The sequence below is a fragment of the Chenopodium album genome, chromosome 2, assembly GCF_948465745.1.
Source record: "Chenopodium album chromosome 2, dcCheAlbu1.1, whole genome shotgun sequence".
NCBI classification, from domain to species: Eukaryota; Viridiplantae; Streptophyta; class Magnoliopsida; order Caryophyllales; family Amaranthaceae; genus Chenopodium; species Chenopodium album.
Window position 1 is genome coordinate 71,966,636 of NC_137835.1, and position 13,375 is coordinate 71,980,010.

At 32.2% G+C, this 13,375-nt stretch overlaps 1 protein-coding gene across 2 annotated transcripts; it reads left to right on the forward strand.

Annotated features, from left to right (window-relative positions):
* The first annotated feature begins 705 nt into the window (after nucleotides 1-705).
* On the forward strand, nucleotides 706-9,857 carry LOC145600381 (pyruvate dehydrogenase E1 component subunit beta-1, mitochondrial-like). Of its 2 annotated transcripts, none has more exons than XM_081656281.1 (15): nucleotides 706-848; nucleotides 1,113-1,188; nucleotides 1,291-1,344; nucleotides 1,984-2,064; nucleotides 2,167-2,193; nucleotides 2,299-2,361; nucleotides 2,504-2,590; nucleotides 4,894-5,019; nucleotides 7,542-7,675; nucleotides 7,771-7,843; nucleotides 7,928-7,993; nucleotides 8,103-8,141; nucleotides 8,256-8,380; nucleotides 8,984-9,098; nucleotides 9,580-9,857. In XM_081656281.1, exons 2-15 carry the CDS (start codon nucleotides 1,135-1,137, stop codon nucleotides 9,628-9,630), a joined length of 1,095 nt encoding a protein of 364 aa, XP_081512407.1. In that variant the 5' UTR covers nucleotides 706-848; nucleotides 1,113-1,134; the 3' UTR covers nucleotides 9,631-9,857. The 2 variants fall into 2 exon arrangements, with proteins under 2 accessions (XP_081512407.1, XP_081512414.1); XM_081656288.1 differs by having other exon boundaries at nucleotides 773-848; nucleotides 1,116-1,188.
* Nucleotides 9,858-13,375: the final 3,518 nt, after the last annotated feature.

The following is a 13,375-nucleotide window of genomic DNA, read 5'->3' on the forward strand; positions in this document are numbered from 1 at the left end:
TATTATTTGGTAGTTGTATAATTTAGGCAAATTCCTCATTTGAAATTCTTGGACATCCAAACACTATAATTGTCCCAATTCCGAAATTTCAAATGAAATTCTAGAATCCAAACACACCATAAACTCATTTACACCCCTAATTACAATACGAAAGCAACAAAGTATTTTTTTTTTTTGAGGGGAAACGCTACAAAGCAAGTAATTTTAACAAAGCAACAAGGTGAGTTGAGGCCAGATGTTGCTGAAGCTTTAGGAGCGAGGCACTTGTTATCAATTGCTATTGATTCAAGTATTACCAAGCTAATACTTGAGTCTGACTGCCTGAAGCTCATTCATCATCTGAAGACTAGGAAGATTGAAAATTCTTATTTTGGTCGTATTGTAAGTGACATCTTGTTTTTGTCTTGGAGATGTACTTCGATTAGTTTTCGCCATATGGATAGGAATGGCAATGGTGTTGCTCATAGACTTGCGTTTGTTTGTAGGAACTTTGATGAGATGAGAGAGTGGATTCAAGAAGAAGTCCCGACGTGGGTGTCAAATTCGTTGTTTTTGACTCCATTAAGTTGATCAGTGTTTTGCCATAAAAAGTAATTTAAACAATTGACTCTTCCTTGAATCAAACAGCCAATAATTATAATTAAAAAAAAGCAAGATTTCTTCTTCTTCAAAAAAACAAATAAAAAAAAAATAAAAAAAATAAAAGCAATAAAATAAAATAAAAAAACTTGTAAAAAAAAGACAAATGAACGAATAAACAGTCGTATTCATCCGCCGATACCAACACCAATAGCCGCCAATTCACCGCAAACCCAGTCTTCTCACTTTCTCTCTCCTCCCTCACCAAGGTCAGTTCTCTCTCACTACTTTCTCTCTCTACATTTTCGCATTCAATAGATTTAACTACCACCATTTTCACCTAACTACTATACTATATCTTCACCAACATTCTATTCTTCTAGTACTTTTCATTGACTTTCTCTTTAATTTGATTCTGGAAAAAAGAAAAAAGAATAATTCTATTTTCATCGAATTTTGATTTTTCCAGATTTGTTTAAATTTTTGGTTTGATTCTCCGATCTATTCGATTAATGTTGCATTGTTTGTTGTAGAAGTTGAATTGTAAGAGTATCAATGTCTTGGCTTGTTAAGCAAGTTGTTAACAATGGAAGTCTTCAGTATTCTTCGGTATTTTTGCTATTTTATTTTTCATTTTTTTTTTGAAAAAGTTATTGTTGCAATTGTTGAATTTTGATTGATGTATTTTTTTGCTTAATTTGTTTTTTGCAGAGAATTCGGGCTTTACAACATGCTGCTAGGACTTTTGCAACTGCTGGAAAAGAGGTGATTTAATTATTATATATTTTTTTTAATTTTTTTTTTTGAATTCTTAATTTGGCAATTGGATTTGTGTGCTTGTGAAATTTGCAGTAATTGATTTCGCGCATTGTAAGTGTAATTTTATTGTAGTTCGGATTGCGATTTGTCAACGATTTGATTAGGTTGTAATTGGATAGGTTACAAATTGCTGGTTGCTGATTTTTGTTTTAGTAGAAAGGTGTTTGGCTAATTATGCGGATGAGTCCTTTTCTGCTGTTCAATTGTGGAAGAGTTGGATTTATTTAGCTTGGTTTGCTGTTTGTTACAAAATTATGGTTTGGGATCTGATTAGGGTTGTTGAACGAGGTGCATTATACTTGAGTGTCGGACAACATCTTCACGTGTAAATTGGTTTTAGGTTAGCATACATTGCGTGTTTGTACATTATAAGAGGAGTTCTTGCCTTCACGTGTAAATTGGTTTTAGGTTAGCATACATTGCGTGTTTGTACATTATAAGAGGAGTTCTTGCCTTCATTAAGTCTGTTTGTTCTTCCAATTATGCACGATAGGATCTTTGTTTGTATATAAATCGCTATTTTCATCTTGATTTAGTGATCCTTTTTTCGGACTTTTTGATGACGCAATGTTATGGACTTTGCAGATGACAGTCAGGGATGCTCTAAATTCTGCATTAGATGAAGAAATGAGTGCAGATCCTAGTGTCTTTGTGATGGGTGAAGAGGTACTGTGTAAATACTATTGGATGTCTGTATTTTCTGCTCTTTATACCGAATGTGATTTGTGGAAGTTAATGCTGAATATGTTTTCTTTTGCACACAAACAGGTTGGTGAATACCAAGGAGCCTACAAGGTTAGAATTTCACTAGTCTGTCCACTTTTTATGTCTTGGATTGTTGCTTTCGCCATTAAAAGTATTCTGCTCACATACGTCTTTTCTGTTATAATTTTGCATCAGATAACCAAAGGGCTTTTGGACAAGTTTGGTCCAGAAAGGGTTATTGATACTCCAATTACAGAGGTTTTTCCTTGAACTTCATAGATGTTATTCGTTTATTTTCATTTGATTTGTAAATAATGAATAAATTTTCCCTCTTAAACTGCTTTTCACATGCTGTAGTCAATCAGAGATTTATATGTTATATGGCTGTGCACTTGTGCAGGCTGGCTTTGCTGGTATTGGAGTTGGTGCAGCATACAAAGGACTCAGACCTGTTATAGAATTTATGACATTTAACTTCTCGATGCAGGTAAGAAATTTTTTATTGGCAGTTTTGTTTCTATTTTGTTGGTTAGAAGGGTGAGTGAAGGATAATTTCAGGAGAACGTAGAAGTGTATAACTATGACTTATAATCTATTTGCTATTGAATTTGATTATCCTGGTTTAAGTCAACCACAATTATTAGCCTTTAGTCAAAATTCATGTGCTGGGAAATCGTTTTAGAGGTAGATTGAATTAAAAATGAATTTAACTGAATAATTTCATGAGGAACTAAAAGTTTAACCTAGTCTCATAGCTCTTTTAATAGCCATGTTGCTTTAATGAGATTATTCTATTCTTCAAAACAGTGTGCTGCAGTTTAAGAACAGGATTTTCACTTTTCAGCTGCTGCTTGAACTTTTATAAATTTTATGTCATAATTTCTTTATAGCTTGTTTGTTGGTTTTTTATAAACTCGAACGAAATCCATCCACTAGTAACAAACTCGTGCGAAACAGGAACAGTGGATTTTAACTGAACCCAAGTTAACAATTTGAAAGACAGTTGGGGTCTTGTCTTGTCTTGGGGCCAAATCAACGAGTATTCTTTGTATCCAAAGAGCCTCTTGGAACAGCCTTATGACCCAAATGGTCGTACATGACTTGTACAATACGGTTGTGCTACTAGTTCTAAATCTGACATTAATCAATGGCATGTGTTTTTAATGATATATGGATTTTGAATATGTTCAACCGTCCTGGATTACTTGCATCACTTTCCTTATTATAAAAAAAGAAACTCTTCACTCACATCCTCAAAACGTGATGACATGTTTCCCACTAATTCCCCTTGATCCTTTTTTCTCTTCCCATTTTGAATGTTTGGTGAGATAAAACCCAAAAAAAAAAAAAAAAAAAAAATCAAAGTGGGAAGAACAAAAAAGATTTTTTGGGGTGGGGTGGGGGTAGGGGAGTCAAGTAAATTGCATTAAATGTTGTGTGTTGTGCCGGTAGAAGTGTTATGACTAGTTCGGGACACAGGGAATATTATTATTAGTCTTCTAGGTTCAATCCCACACCATTTAAGGTGTCAGTGTGACATAAATCACTTCTACACCCTTGGAAATTTCTGCTTTGCTATTTTTTTATTAGTGGCTAATATGTGATACTCAAATGAAGCTACTTTAACGAGTTTTTATTTCTTGTATATCATACGTGGTTGCTACATCCACCATATGAAAGTAGTCTTCGGTGTACTCTTAACAAGTATTAACACTTTGTTTGGATTGAGAAAATTGGAGGGAAAGGAAGAGAAGAGAAAAGAAAAGAAGGGATCTATCTTCCCTTGTTTGAGTACCATTTGGTAGGAGTGAAGGAAAGAGAAATGGAAAAATTCAATTTCCCTACCTCTTTAATAACTAAGTCCTTCAATTGTTGGAAAGATTTGGAGGGAAAATGTAATCTTACCTTCTCCCTCCCTTCCTCTCTTCCCCATTCCTTCTTCTTTCCTCCCTTCCCTTTTCCTTCAACTTTTCGATCCAAACAAACTGTAAGTGTCTGGTCTTGTTTGTTTTTCTTTTCCTTGTGCTTGCCAACAGTCTTGTTTTGTGAATAGGATTTAACTCCGCTTGCATCTTTATTGGGTTATTGGCATTCAAGTGACTCTTGACCTGGCTTTTGGCGAATGATGCAATGATTATTCTCTTCCTAGTCTACCTGTACCATGATGAATATAATTCGATGAACAACCTCCTTTCTTGCTGTGACTTCTTTAGTATCATCCTTGATTTGTTGATCAGTTTTGGACATATATTTTTGTGATATTATCATAACAGGTTTCTCAGCCTTCTTAACAGCTGCATAGCTTATATTTCAGAATTCTCTTAATGCTAGTGCTGCAACTTTATATATATATTTGGTGCTCACATAGGACAGTGATGTCGATGAAATTTGTCCTAAGGATTTTCTTCTCTTTCTAAGCTACCTGGCTTTAACTGTGCTGCAACTTACTAATATGAACTACAATTTTGCACGTTTGAACTGACACTCACAAACATCTCACAAATCACAGTTAACACTTTAATTTTGGTATCTCGCTGATAATGAAACCCAAATTGTTCGGAAAAGAAAAATCAAAGCCCCTTCTTTGTAGACACATTTCAATGTTGTCTTGTGTTTTTCTTCAATAAAATTTACCATTAACATTGAAGTGTTCTTTTCTGCTGGTTAGAATTTCCCATTCATACTACTTATTAAAATATTATAATATGGTTATATTCTACTAATGTGGAAATCTCATACCTTCTATTTATCTATGATGATGTTGACATAGTCTATTCCTATGTGTAACAGGCGATTGATCACATCATAAATTCCGCTGCAAAATCAAACTATATGTCAGCCGGTCAGATATCTGTACCCATTGTTTTCAGAGGTCCAAATGGTGCTGCTGCTGGAGTTGGTGCTCAACATTCTCAGGTTTAATTTTCATTGCCTCTGTTCAGAAAGTTTGGGATTTTCATTGCGACCTGTATGTTACTTGGTTATCTTTCTCTTAAAATTGCCTCAACATCAGGCATAATGGGCGCTGTAGTCTGTTGATATCTGAATTTTCAAGGAACTTTCCCAGATGCTTAACATGTTCTCTGCATTCTGGAGAAGGGTGTGGAGTTGATCTTTGAATATTTTAGCATGACATTGGAGCTTTATTAGTCCTTGAAAGAATCTTTGAAGTACTCCCTTTGGGGGAAGCTGCAAAATTAATTGCAACATTACTTAATTTGGACAATGGTTCTCTCTATGTCTTTCTTACCACATGGGTTCTTTTTTTTTATTTTTTTTTTATTTTATTTTATTTTTTTAATTTCTCCCTCTCCTCAATTAAAACACCATGCAGCCCTTTTACATTACAATTAAAAGAGAATTGAGGAAGTATTTATGGTGATGGCTGATAACGTTTCTCTCTGGCTCTTTTCTTGATTGACATCTCAATGTGTTTATTAATCCCACGTCTTCTGGTTGAAATTTTGGTGAGCTTGTCATGATATACATGATTTGGTCCTAGGTTCTCAGGACTAAATGAGTATCATTAATTCCACAAAGCATGAGAAGTAGAATAGTGGTTGCTGTTAGCTATTCCAGCAAACATAGAACTCATCTGTTACAATTGCATCATGCAAAAACCAAGGAGTTTCCATGAGAATCCTCTTACATCTTCCATATGGGTAGGTCAGTTTCAGAACAGCAACTCTGGGTTATCTTGTGTTATTACCGCTATTTTATAAAATAGCAAGGAAGAATTATGGGTTTTTAACATAAGACAATTAGCTCTGGGGCTGAAACCTTTGTCCAAGCCCTTTATCACTAATGCCCTTAGCCTTGAAGATCACCATGGTCAGCTGTTGCTTTTTGCTTGAGTAACAAATTTTCTTTCTACCCAAGTGGGCTGAATATACTCAAAGACTTGTCAGCTGTAAACCCTGGCTTGGCTTCTTCTTCCACCATTGGTAGAAGTTACAAGGCATATGGTTTAGCTAGCATGTTTCCCATTAGCATATAAAAACTGGTGTTTCATTCTCTTATTTCACAACTGCACAGAGTAGGATTGATTGTGCCATTCTCTTATACTAAATACTTTGTGCTCAATCTTGTTTTTTTTTTTTACCAAAGTGCTCAATCATGATATCAACTCTTTTGTTGGGCACTTTTACCCTGTTAACATTCCCAATTTATCTGTTCCATTTTATATTTTAAATGTTTATTCTATCCATTGTCTGCGGTCAACTTTCAAAATAACTTAATATTTGAAGAAAATTTTATTGAGTACTCCCTCCGATCTTATTTGTTCTTTCTGTTTCACGATTAAGAAGTTTCAAAAAATTCTTCTCATTTGGAATCATCTATATATTGATAAAATATTCTCATTAATTTTTCTCTATTTATTTGGTGAATGTGCCAAAATTTTTACTATTTTTTTTCTTTTTTATAACAATTCTTCACTAATTGAATTTCCCCATATGATTCCAATTTGTGACCATCATTCTCTTTTCTTGTCTCACCACCCTTTTGTTTTTCTCATTTTGAATCAGGGAGTAAATTTGAATGAGAAAAAAAAAATTAAAGTAATAGAGATTCTTATTTTTTATCAAAAAAAATTGAAAAAGAAAAAAAAAAAAAAGGACATGCCTAATTACTGTGGTGTTTGGGAAGAGAGAATGATGATTAAAAATTGAAATCATGCAAGAGGAAATTCAATTAGTGGAAAATTGTTAGAAAATTTGTATGGAAAAGAGAAAAAAGGTAATAACTTTTGGCACATTCACCAAAATTAAGGAAAATCAAAGGGAACTTTTCTTCCATATGTGGAAGATTCTAAATGGTTATCTATTTGAACCATCCTGAATGTGAAGAACAAAATGGTACATAGGGACTAGGGAGTATAAAAAGTAAAATCTCTATTATGTTAACGTTTTCTCTAACATTAACATTCATTTCTTAATTTATGCCCTGATTTGAAATGTGAAGAACAAATAGGATTGGAGGGAGTATTTTGTAAAAAATTATTAAATTTTCTTGAATATTAGACTAATAGCAATTTAAATTTTGTAAGTCCCCATGTAACTAGTTTATAAAAATCCGTGGTCTAATATAGCTAGACCTTTAAAAGTCAAACTATTGCAATTTATTTGAATGGGGCAAATACTGTATTATATTGTAACTTAAGTATGAGTATTTTTTGATCAATCTTTGAATCTCTTTTAGTTGAGGAAATTTCGACAGCCTTATTTTCTTTTTTATTTGATATGATATTTTTCGACCCCCCTCCCCCATATACCTTTATTTTTTATTTTTGTACTTAAAATGTGTAATTCTCAGTATTTCAATTCCCTGATTTCATGAAAATTAGTCGAATCTCGTTGGTGATCAACTCAACCAATCTATCGGAATCTTTCATTTATAAATTAAAGTCATGGTTTAAGCTTACTTTTATGCCTCTGCAGTGTTATGCAGCGTGGTACGGTTCATGCCCTGGTTTGAAGGTACTCTGTCCATATTCATCAGAAGATGCCCGAGGTTTACTTAAAGCTGCCATTAGGGATCCTGACCCTGTTGTTTTTCTGGAAAATGAGATACTGTAAGTGATGATACATATTTATTGTTTTTTTTTTCTTTTCAATTGTGGATTTGTTCACCGTCTAAGTTACAAAATTTTGATATGTTTCTCTGTAGATATGGAGAATCCTTCCCTGTTTCAGAAGAAGTTCTCGACCCTAATTTCATCCTTCCAATTGGGAAAGCAAAGGTTCTATGATTTTCTTGATGATATATCTCAATTATTGAACATAGATTGATAAAATTGCTTGACCAATTCTTTATTTTGATACAGGTAGAACGACAAGGAAAGGACGTCACAATCACAGCTTTCTCTAAGATGGTGGGCTATGCTCTGAAGGTACATTATTTCTTTTTAACGTCTTCCCTCAAATGTAGTACATCATTTTGTTCTTTTTACATTTTTCTGTGAACTATAGAGTGTATAACTTGACTTTCCTAAACTGCAGGCAGCTGACATTTTGGCAGAAGAAGGAATAAGTGCCGAGGTAATTTTTTTTTTTTTTTTGGTTCATTGATATTGCTGCATACTCTTCTTACTTTAGCATTGCTGCTTAATTTTGAGCACTCGAGGATATTAACTGGCATCTTCTATTGTTCAGGTGATAAATCTACGTTCAATTCGTCCTCTTGACAGACCCACAATCAATGAATCTGTCAGGAAAACAAATAGGCTAGTAACTCTTGAAGAGGGTTTCCCGCAGCATGGAGTTGGTGCAGAAATCTGGTAATCATCACCTTGAATATACTTGTTTTTTTCCCCTTTTTCTTTAGTTTTCCCTGAACAAAGTTAATTTGTAATTGCTTGTATAACGTTCTATTTTTAGTTGATCTTTGTGCCATTGCTTCACTTATAATAAGGTGTGCTGCAATAACAGTGTCATGTGTCAATTGAGCTAATAAGACAATTTGGCATTAAGTTCTCAACTACACTTTTTCACTTAGGCCCCGTTTGGTTTGATGTAAAATGCTTTCATGGAAAATGATTTTCCCATTTTCACTTGTTTGGTTTGTGAAGGGGTGAAAAACAATTTTCCCAAGGGTGGAAAATTACATTCTTAATGATTGAAAACATTTTCCTTGAAGCCACATTTTCCTCTCTCCTCCTTACCTCCTTTTTTATTTCCCTCTCATCCATCCTCACATTGCCACTCCTATTTTTAACTTTTCTTGTGTGCAACCAAACAATGGAAAACTAATTTGCAATTGTGTTTTACTTTGAAAATTTGTTTCCATGAAAACTAATTTTTCATTGAAAATATTTTACATTAAACCAAATGGGGCTTTAAATCAACTATGTTTAACTAATTTTCTCTCTTTGTTTGTACAGTGCATCAGTTGTTGAAGATAGCTTTGCGTACCTAGATGCACCAATCGAAAGGATTAGTGGTGCTGACGTTCCTATGCCTTATGCACCAAATCTTGAAAGGATGGCCGTCCCACAGGTCCAAATTATATTTTCTTTATTGATCATAGTGAATTTGTTCTGTTTACGTCCTTGAAGTAGCACCTTTCAATCCGGCTATATTTATTTTATTTTAAGGGGTATTACAATATATAAATTAGCTCTTCATATATAACACAAACTTGCCTGCAAGAATGAAGCAGTCAGTCCAACCAAGGTTTTAATGAAAAATTAAAGCTCGATTAAAGACAATGAAATTGATACTAGCCTGTAAATTACGACATTAAGTTGATTTCAGCATAGGCTATTAGGATGTATGTGGTCAATAGTATCTAACTAGGTTGAGGGATTTGTTGCTTATACTAGTGGAGTAACTAATCTTTTGGGCAAGCTGGTCGTTTCTTGTACCTTATCGTCCCATGGTAGTGGAAAAAAAAAGTAGTTGTGAATATATTCTAAACCCAGACATTTGTTATGTCATTTGTGTATAATTGTCTAATATCTGCCTTTCGGTATTACAGATTGAGGATATTGTTCGAGCTGCCAAGCGAGCATGTCACAGATCAAAATGAACTGCTGAATACTGAATCTCAAATCAATCTATCAATTTTATCTAATTTCACACATTGATATTGATGTAATTTGTTATTTTTGCCACTGGTGTGGCTGCTTTGGTCAAAATTCGAGGACTAACTTTGTGTCCGAAATAAAATTTTGTAACATTAATCTGCCCAAAAATTTCCTGTGGTACCAACAAGAGCAATAGTTAATACAAAAGGTTGCGAAGTAATCAAATCAATGCAGCCTCATTTTTCTCAGTCAAAATAAGTTACTCGTATTGATTATTCCTTTGTAGAAAAAATAACTTATGTAACATACTTAAGTATCTAATTATTCTTCTTTAAAAAAAAAAAAGTATCTAACTATTCTTTTGAATACTCTACCAACTCACTGGCAGGTAGCAGTCTCCATGATCGGTCTAATTCCTTCTTTATGCTCACTAATATGGTAATACTACAACGGCATCACCTTTGGTCACAACTCACTAGCTACTTACACTGTTACACACTCCCTTCGGCCACCACTATTAGTCGAGTAGAACTAATAAACAACACCTCAAAAGAATGTCACACTTCTCTCTATCCTCGTGCGGTTTTTACCGGGATGGATTTGGTGCAAGTCTGTTGCATCTGCACATGGATATATATGAGAACACCTCTCTTATATGAGAATACTTTATATGTGAGAATAATTTATTACCATTGGATCAAACAAGATCCAACGCTCCACATCTACCCTGGTCAAAATAATGGCAATATTGTAAATTTTAGATTGTATACAAGAAAAATTAAAAAAAATTGTCCAGCTTTTTCTCTCTCAAGAAATTGAACCAGCTCTTCCCTTTCTCTCTCTTCTTTCCCCAAAAATTTCTGAACGAACACTGGTTTGATCGATCTTAATGCTAAGATATCTTTGAATTTCGACTTGAATCTACAAATATTGTTAGGTATTTGTTGTTTTAACTATTTTTCCTTTGATATTTGGCTTCAATGTTCAAATTTTTGTATTGAATAAGGTTTTTGTGATTTTGTTGAAACCCTAGAAATCGCAAATTCTTCATCAAATGGATTCAATCTAAGCTATTACTACTTATGAACGAAGGATGTAAGTATCAATTTATTGATTTTGGGCATTTTACTTTGTTTTTATGTGAATTTTGGTAGTATCAATTTAAATTGAAGGATAATAATATTGGTGCTCTAAAGCTATGCTCTTGAATCTGTTAGTTTATAGGAAATTGATTGTTTATTTTGGGATGTTTACTTATTGGATTTAATGGATCAATAATATGATTATGATGTATTTCTCTCTCTTCTTCATTATCATCATTGTTTATAATCTGCAATAGTATTCTTGATGTTTGATTTTTTGCAAATTTAGAAATCACTTTTAGATGCTCATAACCTATTCGATAAAATGTCAAGCTGAAATTTAACTGCATGTTGCGTGTATGATTATGTAAATCAATATTGTTGTTTTGACTATCTTAGCTTAGATTAGCAAGTGTAACCTTGTTTTTAATCTCTGTTTTAAGCTTCTAACATACTTTTTTTTTCAAATAGAGATGGTGATGAAGCACTTGTCAAAAAGAAAAAAAGTGATGGTGATGATGAAGCTGTAAAAATTGATGATCAGTGGTCTAGAAGTCCAATTGTGGAGTCATCTTTACTAGAAGCTATAAACAATGATCAAATTCAAAGGTTGGTTATCATCCATGGATATTGTTCAATTTTTTATAAATGTTAGATGTGTTCTAAAATTTTACTCATATGTTTTTTTTTTTTTTTTTCGAGATTAAATTTTACTCATATGTTCTAAAACTTTACTTGTATGTTCTAAATTTAATTCAATTATAATTTTAATTCTTATTTTACTCACATTTTATGTTTTCTACTAGAATTTTGTTGAGTATGCAGTATATATACATTCTAGTTCAATTGTTAATTTTTGCTACAACTTTATATATGTCTAAATTTTTTACCCATATGTTCTAAATTTTTGTACATATGTTCTAAATTTTTATACATATGTTCTAAATTTAAACTCATAAGTTCCAAATTGTATAATGTAAGTAGCAGATTTAATTGAATCATGTCAGTTGTGTAAATCTATTTTTTTTTTTTTTTTATAATGATGTAAATTAAAAAATGGGATAGCGGATACCAAAGTCTAATGATTTTATCTTATTATATTGCAGATTGATCAAATGAAGAAATTGAGGGTGGATTTTTGTGCTAAAATATTATCACACAAGGAAAATGAGCTACATCATGAGATTACTTCAAGATCACGGAAATGGCGAAAGAAAATAATTTGTAATAAAATTTTAGAAATAGCATGTAGAATTTTATATAGTATAATTATACTAAAACTATTTTTCTAAAAGGTTGTGTTCGAATATATAAGCTTGTCTTGTCTTTCTTGTGATCTACTTCATTGTTATGCATGCAAGAATATAAAAATACAATTTATTATATATTAATACTCATATGTTCCAAATTTTTATCCATATGCTATAAATATTAATGTGAAAATATATAATGTTATATAAATTTTTATGTTCTAAATTGCTATTTAGAAATCCCCTTAGAACAAAAATATAGCATGTTATTGTAAAATATTAGTCATATGTTCTAATTTTTTACCCATAAGCCCATAAGTTCTAAATTTTTATAAATTTGTTCTAAATTATTACTCATATGTTCTAAAATTTTAGCCTTATGTTCTAAATTATATGTTTATATATGTTTTAAATTATAACTCATATTTTTTTATATTAAAACTCATATATTCCATTTTTTTACTCATATCCTCCCACCCAAATACATCTGAATGAAATTTAAAGTCATGCAGCACACCCTCCCACCAATTTAAATCATTATGGTCTAAATTTTTAATTTTGAAATCCCATCGAAAACATACAAAACGCATATCATGAATTAAAAAATAGTACTTATGTATTCAAGAACTAAGAATTTAAGTGATAAATTTTAATCATATGGTCTAAATTAAAATTTTGAAATCGCATCGGAAACATACAACACACATGATTACTTATTATAACTCATATGTTCTAAATTTTTAGTCATATGTTCTAAACTTCAATACATACGAAGTATATGTATTAAATTCAAACTATAATCATTTTTATACTACAAAAAAAAGTGTTATTCAATACACAGATTCAAAAAAATGTTCTAAAATCATTAAGTATTATCTAACTTTCTTTGGTTAATTTTGAATATCATGGTGACTCAATTCCCCACAACATATGCTAGTAGCATTATTTTCAACATTACTTCTTGCATTCCTCTTAGCTTCCAAATTCAGCCTCAATCATTGAAGATTAATCACAAGGTCTTTGATATCTTCATCATCGCCCTCTGCCAAACTAACACAATCATGTTTTGAACAACCACTCAAATGATTCAATATCTTCCTTTGCTATGAAACCAGCCGCAAAAGTGATGCAACTCTTGTGATGATCAACCCTTGTAAATGGAGTAAATGCCATGTTGCACTTGTTTAGAACAAGAAGATCAAATTTCATTACACACGAAATATAGCAGTACCTATTTAGAACACGTGATTAGATATTTAGAACATATGAGTAAAAATTTAGAACACGTGATTAAGTATTTAGAACATATGATTTAATATTTAGAACACGTGATTAACTCAGAACAGAAGACATTATTTAGAGAATAGATTTAAGGCTGAAGTTTACTTAATTATTTAGAGCATAAAGGTAATGAG

Excerpts from the sequence above, each read along its gene's own strand:
- LOC145600381 (XM_081656281.1), top strand. The coding sequence starts at position 1,135 with ATGTCTTGGCTTGTTAAGCAAGTTGTTAACAATGGAAGTCTTCAGTAT. Across the intron at positions 1,189-1,290 it reads GAAGTCTTCAGTATTCTTCG|AGAATTCGGGCTTTACAACA; the intron begins GTATTTTTGCTA and ends TGTTTTTTGCAG. Across the intron at positions 9,099-9,579 it reads AAAGGATGGCCGTCCCACAG|ATTGAGGATATTGTTCGAGC; the intron begins GTCCAAATTATA and ends TCGGTATTACAG.